This window comes from Eptatretus burgeri, chromosome 7, assembly GCF_056783735.1.
Source record: "Eptatretus burgeri isolate ZD-2024b chromosome 7, Ebu_testis_v1, whole genome shotgun sequence".
NCBI lineage: Eukaryota > Metazoa > Chordata > Myxini > Myxiniformes > Myxinidae > Eptatretus > Eptatretus burgeri.
In genome coordinates this window covers 48,775,598-48,789,675 of record NC_140967.1, presented here as the reverse complement: position 1 = coordinate 48,789,675, position 14,078 = coordinate 48,775,598, and the positions used below count along the sequence as shown (strand labels likewise).

General features: G+C 40.3%; 1 protein-coding gene across 4 annotated transcripts in view; it reads left to right on the top strand.

The window, feature by feature from the left end:
* The window catches only part of LOC147023229 (DNA topoisomerase I, mitochondrial-like), a 128,263-nt gene that overhangs the window by 64,683 nt on the left and 49,502 nt on the right, over window positions 1-14,078 (top strand). For all 4 annotated transcript variants that reach the window (XM_085888408.1, XM_085888409.1, XM_085888407.1 and 1 more), the window contains exons 12-15: window positions 7,630-7,773; window positions 7,878-8,063; window positions 8,909-8,977; window positions 10,124-10,238. In XM_085888408.1, the coding sequence (XP_085744534.1) occupies window positions 7,630-7,773; window positions 7,878-8,063; window positions 8,909-8,977; window positions 10,124-10,238 (514 nt within the window). The remainder of the gene's footprint in view (window positions 1-7,629; window positions 7,774-7,877; window positions 8,064-8,908; window positions 8,978-10,123; window positions 10,239-14,078) is intronic.

The following is a 14,078-nucleotide window of genomic DNA, read 5'->3' as shown; positions in this document are numbered from 1 at the left end:
ATATATACACGTATATATATGTATATATACACGTATATATATGTATATATACACGTATATATATGTATATATACACGTATATATATGTATATATACACGTATATATATGTATATATACACGTATATATATGTATATATACACGTATATATATGTATATATACACGTATATATATGTATATATACACGTATATATATGTATATATACACGTATATATGTATATATACACGTATATATGTATATATACACGTATATATGTATATATACACGTATATATGTATATATACACGTATATATGTATATATACACGTATATATGTATATATACACGTATATATGTATATATACACGTATATATGTATATATACACGTATATATGTATATATATACACGTATATATGTATATATATACACGTATATATGTATATATATACACGTATATATGTATATATATACACGTATATATGTATATATATACACGTATATATGTATATATACACGTATATATGTATATATACACGTATATATGTATATATACACGTATATATGTATATATACACGTATATATGTATATATACACGTATATATGTATATATACACGTATATATGTATATATACACGTATATATGTATATATACATGTATATATGTATATATACATGTATATATGTATATATACATGTATATATGTATATATACATGTATATATGTATATATACATGTATATATGTATATATACATGTATATATGTATATATACATGTATATATGTATATATACATGTATATATGTATGTATACATGTATATATGTATGTATACATGTATATATGTATGTATACATGTATATATGTATGTATACATGTATATATGTATGTATACATGTATATATGTATGTATACATGTATATATGCATGTATACATGTATATATGCATGTATACATGTATATATGCATGTATACATGTATATATGCATGTATACATGTATATATGCATGTATACATGTATATATGCATGTATACATGTATATATGCATGTATACACGTATATATGCATGTATACACGTATATATGCGTGTATACACGTATATATGCGTGTATACACGTGTATATGCGTGTATACACGTGTATATGCGTGTATACACGTGTATATGCGTGTATACACGTGTATATGCGTGTATACACGTGTATATGCGTGTATACACGTGTATATGCGTGTATACACGTGTATATGCGTGTATACACGTGTATATGCGTGTATACACGTGTATATGCGTGTATACACGTGTATATGCGTGTATACACGTGTATATGCGTGTATACACGTGTATATGCGTGTATACACGTGTATATGCGTGTATACACGTGTATATGCGTGTATATACGTGTATATGCGTGTATATACGTGTATATGCGTGTATATACGTGTATATGCGTGTATATACGTGTATATGCGTGTATATACGTGTATATGCGTGTATATACGTGTATATGCGTGTATATACGTGTATATGCGTGTATATACGTGTATATGCGTGTATATACGTGTATATGCGTGTATATACGTGTATATGCGTGTATATACGTGTATATGCGTGTATATACGTGTATATGCGTGTATATACGTGTATATGCGTGTATATACGTGTATATGCGTGTATATACGTGTATATGCGTGTATATACGTGTATATGCGTGTATATACGTGTATATGCGTGTATATACGTGTATATGCGTGTATATACGTGTATATGCGTGTATATGCGTGTATATGCGTGTATATGCGTGTATATACGTGTATATGCGTGTATATACGTGTATATGCGTGTATATACGTGTATATGCGTGTATATACGTGTATATGCGTGTATATACGTGTATATACGTGTATATACGTGTATATACGTGTATATACGTGTATATACGTGTATATACGTGTATATACGTGTATATACGTGTATATACGTGTATATACGTGTATATACGTGTATATACGTGTATATACGTGTATATACGTGTATATACGTGTATATACGTGTATATACGTGTATATACGTGTATATACGTGTATATACGTGTATATACGTGTATATACGTGTATATACGTGTATATACGTGTATATACGTGTATATACGTGTATATACGTGTATATACGTGTATATACGTGTATATACGTGTATATACGTGTATATACGTGTATATACGTGTATATACGTGTATATACGTGTATATACGTGTATATATATACAGTCATGCGCTGCATAACGACATTTCGGGCAACGACTGATCACATATACGACGGTTGTCCCATAATCGCATATACGACGGATCTGCCAGCTCCATTATAATGGAGCTGAAAAATTCCTATCGCCGAGTGATGTCGCCGATGTAGCGCTGCCAGTCGTATAAAAATAGCACATACAATTATGTACAGTACATAATACTTCATAATGACAATAAACGACAGTGTTGCCCCATTATAATGCAATCGTTGAGGTCCATAAAATGTCATCGCGAAAAACGCAGTCGTGCTAAATCGGCTTTCAAACTGAACCAATGTTTGCACGTTTACCTTCGAGCAAGTAAATTACCTTTGAATTGAAGAATTCCGCGAATAAATCGTTGTTACAGTCGAAATTAAAACACAAATTTATTTTTAGTGAAGCTTTTTATGTTGTCAAAACAATCGCACTGTTCCCAAAATATATATCACAATTGACAGGTGCTCGTTTCTTCATTTATAAATTATAACATCGATGCAATGATTACGTATTTATAAAATCCAAACGCAATTTATTCACCTTTCTATAATCAATGCGAGAGGAGATTGTAAGCTGCCGCTAACAACACCGATGGCCGTCATGAACAGCACAAAGGTAAAACTAACGTGTCTTCTGTCTCTCTTGGATGTGTGTTGCAATTGTCAACAGTATTCAGTACAGCAACATGCTGTACAGGTTTGTAGCCGAGGAGCAATAGGCTATACCATATAGCCTAGGTGTCTAGGTTTGTGTAAGTACGATGTTCAAAAACGAAAAATGTATACATATATATGATGTTCGCACAACGACGACGTCGGTTAACGCCACATTTCTCAGAACGTAACCCCGTCGTTAAGTGGCACATGACTGTATATGCGTACAAACGTATATATATAATGTATATTGTTACGTTTGAGGGGGGGGTATGCATTCAAAGGGTAATTAGGATGTTTAATTAGGTATGCCATGCTGTACGAGTTTACCAGGATCTCGATGTAATAAGTAGCAATTCAGTGGTGATAAGTTGTCTAGTAAATGTCCATTTCTTCAAGGGGGAAATGGTAATTGTCGCGTAATTAGTTAGGGAAACGGGTTAGGGTAAGTGTGTCTGTGTAAACCCCTTTTGGTGTTCCCTGGAGGCTTGCCGTGACGTCACAGGACAGTGCTGCGGATGGCTCCGCCCCGTGATCACGATTGGCGGAGGGCGACGGCGGAGGGCCAATGGAACGGCTCGATTGGAAGTGACGAGGACTCGAGGATAAAAAGGCTCTGTTCGGGGAAAAGGCGAAGAGGAAGAAGATCGGTAAAGAAAAACCGTTCTGGTGGAGGCTGTTGTGCTGGGAGCGTGCGGTGTTGTTGCGCCGATTCGATCCCGGTTTTCATCGTGTCTCGAGGCCTTGCTGTGCTTCGTGCCTCAGCTCGGTTGGCTCTGGGGTTCTGCTGGCTCTGAGTACGGGGTCGAACGGCAGGCGGACCTGCCTCCCTCTCCTGCTCGCAACTTGGCGCCAGAACTGGTTCCCTGGCGGCTGTGAGCGGACTTTGGCCAATACCAGGAGGTCGACAGTACCACGGTGTCTCCTGCCCCTGACGAGCGCAACGCCAATCCAGGGACTGTTGCGTCCGCACCATGGGCCAGCCTGACCACCAGGACCAGCTACTGTGTGTGTGTGTGTGTGTGTGTGTGTGTGTGTGTGTGTGTGTGTGTGTGTGTGTGTGTGTGTGTGTGTGTGTGTGTGTGTGTGTGTGTGTGTACCTGGCGCCTTAGAGGGTTTGAGATTTGTATATTCATTGGAATTGTCTATGTTTTCCCCATGCCCGAACCCACACCACCATCCCGTCAAATCGCCCCGGATCCCTCCTCTTGCCGAGTCTTGTTATTTCTGGTTAGAGAAATAAACGTTATCAACTCGGTGAAAAGCGACTCGTGCCACCTTCCTCGTCCCGTTTGCGGTAGAGCGATTAGAACCGCCATCTTTGGGTTATAAATAAATAAACCGCCTCCATCGTTTCGGCTCATTCTACGTTGGCGGGACTGTTCAAGTCCCGTGAACGTTACAATATATTGTTGCGGGCCAGGGGTCGGTGGCGAGAACGACCATTAGGTGGGGAAAGCTTGCGTCATCTCCCACCAAATTCCCCGGAATTGTAGGCCGTCGCTCGGATAACTCCGCGAGCCGGCGGGTCGTTTAACCGACCGTGGTCGCCAATATTTCAACCGTTTAACGTAGGGTCTATTTGTCTATAACCAATTTACCTAATTAACTACGCAATTTCGACTACCGGGGAAACCACGCTCTCGGCACATCTTGCTCGAACCGGGTCACTCTACCGACTGCGGTGGAGTTCCAACTACAGACTACGAACTACAGTTCGGGTGCAGCCGAGCGGTAACTGCCAAAGCCGTGCCGGCTGGAATGAACGGATTATTGGGGATAAAACACCGCCTCAACTCAGATCCGAACCATGCTGGACCAATTCAAGAAAGGATGGAAACGAACTGGGGACATTTCTAACAAGTTTTATTTACAGTAAAAGACAAAGGCAAGATTTAACGCGAATATGCAAGCAGTATTTACAATGTTCCAAAAACACTTATTCAGTTCTACTTACCAGATGGGCCCACACGTAGACACACACACATATAAAAAGAAACAGAGTTATTTATTGGACCCTCGCAGCCGAGGAGAGAGACAAGCTGGGGGACAGAGTTCGGATGGGTACCTGGCCGTCGGAAAAGGGGGTACTTCGTGCTGCAGCACCTGACAATGGTCGCTGGTTTGGTCCCCAGTTGCATGTGTGGGACTCGAGGTTCGTGGCGGAGCTCGGGTGGTGAATGGCTGGGGTCCACGGAGGGGGGTTGGGGTCGCTCTTTCCCTCCTTGTAGAGGGCCAGCAGAGACGTTCGCCACCTCGACGACCTTCTGCTCAACCCTCGTGACAGCAAAAACCCTTTCGTGACAGCAAAAACCCAACAAAACTCTTGAGAGTGCTCGGGAATTTATTGACCTCCCTCAGCGGGGAGGGCCTTGGTGAACACACCTTGCTGTCTGCATTTGATTGGACAGGGTCCCACGGCATACCTTTCCGGGGCGGGCTTTCGGCCTTGTTTGGAGCAAGCCGACCCTCTCCTCCGCACATGTTCGAGAAAGGTCGTGGTGGTGAAACTGCCTCGAACATCCTCAGGAATCCGTCTCAGGCAAAGGTGTGCTGTGGCCTGCGAACCGAGGGCTGCAAGCGCGATGGTACCGTGTGGTACCGTGGATCGTAATGGGCCGAGGGGTCATGCAGATGGGATGGTTGTTAGATGGCTTGTTTGATGTAATGACATAACTAAAAGAAATCACAACACATGCCTTTGATTCTCCCACTCAACAAAAGGAAGGGGATCTGACGACACACATACTTAACAACATAACTGACTTTTGAGACATCCGTATGTTGAATGCAAATGGTTTCTCGATCAGTGACAAAATATATATATATATATATATATATATATATATATATATATATATATATATATATATATATATATATATATATATATATATATATATATATATATATATATATATATATATATCGTCAACCTCGTAACAAAAGTGCCTGTCATTTTTTTCCAGTTTTTGAGATTTTCTGCCTCAGTCATCTGCAGCCATGACATAATCATAATGAGTAACAAGATTTGTATCTCATTTCTCTTCCATTAACAACTTTGTGCACAAGAAATAGTGAATAAATATTCGTTGATGAAGAATTGCTGTGGTTTTTTTGTTTTTCTCAAAACTGGAAAAAATGACTTGATCACTTTTGTTATGAGGGTAACGATATGTTAACATTGAAATAATCTAAATATGGTGTAAATGATCAAAAACACGAGTTTTACCTTTTGAATTTACAACAAAACATCGAGATGGGTGATGGTAAACATATTACGCACTCTCACTGTACTATGCTGAAAATAGAAAACAAGATTTAGCTTGAGATGATGATAGAGGTAGGGCATGAGCAGGGAAGGTGATTCAGTGGATGGAAAAGCAGCATTAACTTTATGGCGAAAGCACCTGCAGCATTGCCACAATCCACTATGGAGAAGGGTAACACGATTCTTAAATCACCTTTCCTTGAACTACAATCTTCCCTGCTTGGGGACCAAGGCACAAGATGACATCATCTTCCATCTCATCGGTGTTAAAAAACTTATTCCGTTATGAATCCCTTTGCCTCGATTTGTTTCATGAGCGCTGCGTGAGAATATGTTTGCGAACGGGCGTCTGAATCCGGGAGTCAGAAATTAAGTTTTGGCAATAAGGTTCGAATGCAGAGTTGGAATATGAATGTTTGAAGGATAATCGGGGTTTACAAATGAGGAAGAGTATAATGGGGAAGGTTCTACCAACAGTTATTGACCTCATAATGGCACCCCGTTCAGATGCCACATTTTCTTCTTGAGTGAAACTGTGTAACAACTCTGTCTTTTCGCTCAACATCATAACATATTGGTACAAATAACGTTGTCCATCACTTTATCCCGTGATAACGGAATCGGAACACAATTGGTTGCCTGTGATTGGGAGAAACCCACAACAGTAGAACCTGTGATATTGAAGGGTTTTCTGTGTAGCATGATGTACCGAAAAGTTGTGGACTGGTTATGACAAAAAGCGTTTGAGTTTGATAGGTGGCAAGAACAAGCTGATTCGATTTTGCTTCTGGTCCAGATGCAGATTCCACCCATCAGTGGGATACAAAATGTAAACTGTTCAGCCTGGCAGATGTATGCACTCTACCAAGTGCTGTTCTAGTTCCTACTATCTCACTTGTATGTTAGTTGTCAGTCTTTTCTCCCACTTCGCTGATTGTTTGTTAGAACTCTACCAATAAGTTGCCTGTGCCCACTTCAGATTCTGAATGGGGTAGGGATGAAGACTGCAAAAATGCAAATGGCATCTTTCATCGACCCAGCAAACTGGGAGGAACAATTCACATTTATTGCCACTTCTGATGCAATTTAAATGATCTTAATGGCAGCGAGCTACTCCATTTGAAAGTGTTTGTTCAATTATATGTAGCTTTTTGCTGCCTTGGGTCTGCATTATTAATTTGTATTGGTATCAAAGCGAGTGACCAATTGCAAATTAATCGTGGGATTTTTTTTTCAGTGCTTCCATGAACCTTGATGGGTGCTTACATGCATTTGTAAAATAACAAACTACAGGGTGTACTAACACTTGTGCAAATTGACCATCAAGCCTGCAGTTTATTTGTTTATTTATTCATTTTTTAATATGAATATATTTTTATTTAATATATTTATTCATATATTTTTCTTCAGTTAGACATGCTTGAATTGCTTTTCATTTCTCACTTAACAGGGGGAGAAGGATTGGCAGAAGTATGAGGTAGCACGTCGACTGAAGGATTGTGTGGAGGACATCCGCAATCAGTACCAGAAAGACTTGAAATCTCGTGAGATGAGAATCAGGCAACGTGCCGTCGCCCTTTACTTCATTGATAAGGTTTGGCTACACATTCTCTCAACTTTAGCACCAAAACTGATCTCTGGTTACAGTATTGGGGAGAATCTCAGCCAATCTGTTATTTTGACCATCTCTCCTTTTAGCTTGCCCTGAGGGCAGGAAATGAGAAGGAAGAAGGTGAAACTGCCGACACCGTGGGCTGTTGCTCCCTCCGAGTCGAGCACATAAAGCTGCATACAAAACTCGATGAGCAAAATTATGTGGTGGAGTTTGATTTCCTTGGAAAGGACTCCATCCGCTACTACAACAAGGTTCCTGTTAACAAACAGGTGGGAGTGGAAAATATTCAGGGGCTCATTTATCTTTTCTCTTTGTCGTCTTCACCTCTTGATTTTTTATATATATATATATATATATATATATATATATATATATATATATATATATATATATATATATATATATATATATATATATATATACATACATACATACATACATACATACATACATACATACATACATACATACATACATACATACATACATACATACATACATACATACATACATACATACATACATACATACATACATACATATAAATTTTTTTCAAAATGTATGTACTGTCTGAATTTCAGACAACAAAAAAATTATCCCTCTTGAGATGGTTGCAAGAGTCTAAGCATTTTTTTTTCTATCATCCTATTTTTTTCATTTTCTATCATATTTTTCTATCATTTTCTTTTCATTTAGACATGTGTTTTTTATTTGTTTTTTCTTTTTTCCCCAATCTTGTATACAGTCCTTTACATAATACTGTGTCATTTGGATGATTATAGTTTGGGGGAGGCAGAGTAGTTTGATGATTGTGTTGAACTTTCAAGGTTGTGATTGCTCCATTAATCTCTTTCAATGAATAATGGAGCAATCAACCTTGAACCTTGCATTTAATTCGGCTCTTCCGTTAGGCTTTATTTCCTTCTATAAAGTGGTGTTATTTGACCAAGATGTGTCCCTACTAATTAATATTACTGGCAGAACTCTATGCATTTTCAGATCTTTTGATGCAACATAGTTTGTACATCGCTAGATGGCGATGTGATGTCGAGCGGGCCATAGGTCATGACTTTGGCATGTGATGATATTATCACGGTTTATACTTTCCCAACAGGTGTTTAAGAATCTGCGTCACTTTAAGGATGGCAAGCAACGTGAGGATGATCTTTTTGATCGTCTAAATGTGAGTCCAACTTCCCATTAATTGGTATGATGAAATGTTTATAATTAATTTACTGGCTTGATGTTCCACATCGATCAGCCATTTGCAATCTCGACACTGCAATATGCCGCTAGTTTGTGTGACAGAAGGGTTGCTTCCATAATATTTTAATTGCAGTGATGGCACCTCCTTGTGTTTATTTGCAACACCCTGAGGATGGAGCTCTTAATAAAGTGAGTTCAGACAGCTGATTCGTGTGAGCAGAATCCTTTTCTCTTACCCTCCCCAATGGTTTAATATTGAGCTCAATTCCACCATAAAAGCAAAGTATTATTTGCTAAGAAAACCCAATGACACCAAATGATAAACGTTTGATCTACTCCTGTGACCCCCTCACTGTTTTGTTTCACTTTTGTTGTTTTTATTTTTCAAATAACGCACTTGCTGCAATATTAAACTGGGCCTTTTCCCTCAACTTCACTACCTCTGCCACCTAAAGTGGGCGGAGGTTATGTTTTCACTTCTGTTTGTGACTTGGCAAAAAAAAATTTCCTTCCTTCTAGACTTAGCTTCCGTTTTTGTCTGTCCGCTCACCTTTAATCGCCTACAGGTCACAATTTTAAATCAAGCTTCACGAAACTTCTCCAAATGGTAGAGTTGGTGGTCCGACAGAATATTTATTTTTGAGGTCAAAAGGTCATCATAGGCCAAAGGTCAACTCTTTCAAATTTCTAAAATTGTAAATTTTCATTTGATTGACTTGAAATTTGAACAGGATTTGCATCTCAGCTCACTGAATTCAACCGCCTATTATTTTTTTTAGCTCAACATATGCCTAATTTCTAAAATTGAGGGGGCTAAAAAGGAATATATATATATATATATATATATATATATATATATATATATATATATATATATATATATATATATATATATATATATATATATATATATATAACAAAAACTTGTGGATGGATTCAGACGAAACTTTGTAGAGGAGTTTGATGGGTGAGAAAAACAAGCCAATTAGATTTTGGAGGTCTGTATCCAGATCCAGCCTATCTGTGGATACAAAATGTAAACTGTTCAACCTGGCGGAGGTATGTGCCCTTCCAAATGCTGTTCAAGTTTCCCATTTGTATTACATCTCTTTCTCCACTGTAGACTGCTACTGTCAACAAGCATCTCCAGAATCTGATGGATGGACTCACGGCCAAGGTCTTCCGAACGTACAACGCATCCACAACACTGCAACAGCAGCTAAAGGAGCTCACAGACCGTATGACACTGTTGCACCTTGTAATCCACACGGAATAGGTTTTCTTGTTCTCTGTTATGCATGCGAAGGGTGAAGCTGAGCAAAAGAAAGTTGATGAACGAATGGATAAGGGGAGGTGGGGAGAGGGTTTGATAGGGGAGAAAAAGAATGGGTGGTGTGTGTTGTGTTTGATTTAAAGGTCCACATAATCAGAATTTTCTTTTTTTCTTTCTTTTTGAAGTCATTATATTGATTTTTTAAAGTAATAAACAGAGCTGAATGTAATTTTAATTGTAACAATTATTTGTGGTGTTGCAGTTAAAAAAGCAAACCCATCAGTTAACACCCCTAAAATTTCCAGAAAACTGACATCACATAATCGAGAGAGATTGTCAGCACGCAATGGATCATGTCCGCACAACTCGCTTCAGAATGATCAGAAAGTGATTTTAACGAATAATTTTTCTGATCAAGAATCCCCAGATTATGACGATAGTCAAACTCATTATGTAGAAGGTGCTGTCAGACCGTACACGTATGAACCCAAGGTTGAAATAACGTTATGGACGGTGCAGGATCAATGGAGCGTTTTTTGTGGGGTGGGGCCAATCAAGCGTAAAAGAGCACCAAATAACATTAAAATCTTCCTTTCTAGATATTTATTCAGGGAAACAGCGATTAATTGTTAAGTGAAGCGATATTGTTGCGGAGCCGGGTATCGGCTGCGAGCACGACCGCTAGGTGGAGCTTAGGGTCGACTCTACCGAACACCTGTAATCTAGATCGTACCTTTTGGAAAACTCCGAGGGTACGGGTCCCTTACCGGACCGTGAATCGTCAATAATTTGACCGCGTTGGGGTAGGGTTAATTGACAAACTTCAATATACCTAATTATCCACGCGGACAAAGCTACCGAGTATTCACACCCTCTACGGCAGTCGTCGAGTCGAACCGTTAGCGTGCCCAACCCGTGCGCAACCCGAGCGGATGATTGCCGAAGTCCCGGCGGTCCGAATGTACATTTACAGCGGCAACAGCCTTTGTAATTCACCAACACGCACCATGCTAAGCCAATGGAAGAAACACAGAAACAAGCTGATACATTTAACAAATGGGGTATTTATTCACAGTAATCGGGGAAACGAAGGAAGCACATAAGGGCAGAGTTATTACGACTGATAGAGAATGCAAATTTACACACAAGCACTTAAACAATTCCTACTGACAGACGGGCCCACACACAGACGCACACCCAAAAGAAACGGACCCAAAATGGTCTTTATTATCCCTTCAGCGCAGAGGGAAGTCGAGCTGAGGGACGAGAACGTGGCAGGCTACCTGGCCGAGAGCGCGCGGCTCGACGTCTGCACCTTCCTGGAGTACTAGTCGGGTAAGAACGGACCAGGGCAGCCAGACACAGACCATGCCAGCCACGAGACGAGATGATCCGGGAACCAGAGCACGCCCGCGACGAGATGCCTTTCGCCCAGCCTCGATAGATGCGTTTTGAACGGGCGCGAATTCTTCCTCTCCACGCTCGAGCAGATCCACCCGATTATTTGCTCTCCTTTTGTCGCTCTCGGGCGTGGTCCGCTCATCGTGGCCCGCTCCCATTGGGTGCGACACAACACATTCCTTTATTTGGCGCGATGCCAAGCGAACCAGTTCATGACCATATTTGGGAATGGAATTCAGTCCACTCATCGTGGCCCGCTCTCACTGGGTGGGACACGACGCATTCCCTTATTTGGTGTGCTGCCAAGCGAACCGGTTCATGACCATATTTGGGAATTGAATTCTGAACACACCCACATACCATCGAGCGCGCGGAGGATGCCGGGAGCAGAGGGTTGTCGCTGTGAGAGCGAAGATGGCGTTGTTGTAGTTGTAGATGTAGTGGCTGTAGTTGTGAGTGATGTAAAAATCCTAACTATCAAAATAACTCACAGCGCATGTACATTTATTCACCCATTAAACGAGGGACGGGGATCCTAACTAAAAAAAAACACATACTTACCGATATAACTGTTCTATAGGACCTGCATGTTGATTGCTCATGGCTTCCAGATTCATAACAATATCTCTTCATTAAACCAAACCTGATTTTCTGTGGACCTTTAAACACACTCAGTGGGTGTCGGAAGGTGGATAAGAGCCCCCCAGGATGTAAAGTATCCACCATTTATCTATTTATTTATTGCTTATTTATTTATTTATTTATTTTTTATCGCGTTTTGAAGACCAATCTGTGATGTTCTGTTCGTATCACTGAATCTCGAATAGCCTCCACTTGTCTGTCTCGGACAACTGTTGTTTGTTAATCTTTACTTCAGAAATATTTCTGACTGGTTTTAGAGGAACCTGCACTTTTTCCAGAAAATTTGAAAGTGATGTTGCTATAACCCTACATTTCAAAAGTAGTCCGAGATTACACGATTACTGTGGTTATGTCTTTGTTCGTAGCTTATAAATCTATAGGACAGTTATGCAGCCATTTCAAGACATTTTGCTTTTATATATTCATTGCTTTTGAACTCCAGGTCAGGGACAAAATTGGAAACGCCTGGGTAAATGAGGGACACCAAGTATATTGAAAGCAATGGCTTCCACACTGGTGTGGACCATATGTTCAGCAAATAACAAGCCAGTATGCTTTGGGTCATGTATAAAAATGCTGCACAGGCATGGTTGCTTATTATTATGGCTCGCATGGCAGCAAGAGGAAACCTCGGTGACTGAATGAGGGGTGATTGTTGGGGCGCATTTGGCACAGGAGCTACAGTGACGATGACAACTCGACTTGCTGATGTTTCATGAGCAAGGGTGTCAAAGGTGATGTCAGCATGGAACTCCAAGGGAAAGACATCATCAGCAAAGGGCAACAGTGGGCAGAAGCGCATACTCCAGGATTGTGATGTCCATGCATTTATTTGAGATGCAAGGCGAAGCAGGCAAGCAACTGCAGATTAATTGACTAAATTTTAACCTGGGGTGCAAGCAGCCAGTTTCATCAAAAACGGTCCACTGAGAACTCCACAGAGCGGGATACCAGAGTCGGGTTGCAGTGCACAAACTCCTCCTCACACCTGGAAATGCATGTTTGTGAGTCCAGTGGTGCAACGAGCACAGGCAATGGACTACTGAGCAGTGGAGAAATGTGATATGGTCAGATGAATCGTCCTTCACCATGTTTTTGCCAAATGGATGAGTGCACGTGTGGTGCCAACCTAAAGAACTCTACAACCTTGAGTGCTTGGTTCCAATAGTGAATGGTTCTGGTGGTTCTGTAATGTTGTGGGGTGCATTTTCCTGGCATGGTTTGGGTGCATTCAATCTGTTAGAAGGCAAGGTCGATGCCAATTGCGATTTAATGGTACTGAGTGATCATCTTCACCCCATGTTGCAGCATTTCTTTCCTGCTGGGAAGGGTTTTCCAGGGTGACAATGCCCCCATCCACAGAACATGTGTGGTTGCCCAATGACTTTATGAGCATTATACTGATGTTATCCATATGCCATGGCCTTCCCAGTCAGGCGATCTGAACCCAATCAAGCATTCATGGGATATTCTGGAACGATGCTTGAGACAACATTTTCACCTCCAACAAACAGGTGTGAGTTGATTGACTTTCTCATGGAAGAATGGTGCCATCCCTCCTGCAGAATTCCAAATGTTGGTGGACACTATGCCACGGCGCATATAGGCCATAGTGGTCGCATGCGGTGCCCCAGCACTCTTAAGTGACTTTACATTGGTGTTTCCATTTATTACTTACGAAATCTTGAATATTCCGTCCTCTGTTTGTGTGTGTGTTTGTGTGTTTGTTTGTAGGCACGATAACTCGAACGGAAGAAGCTAC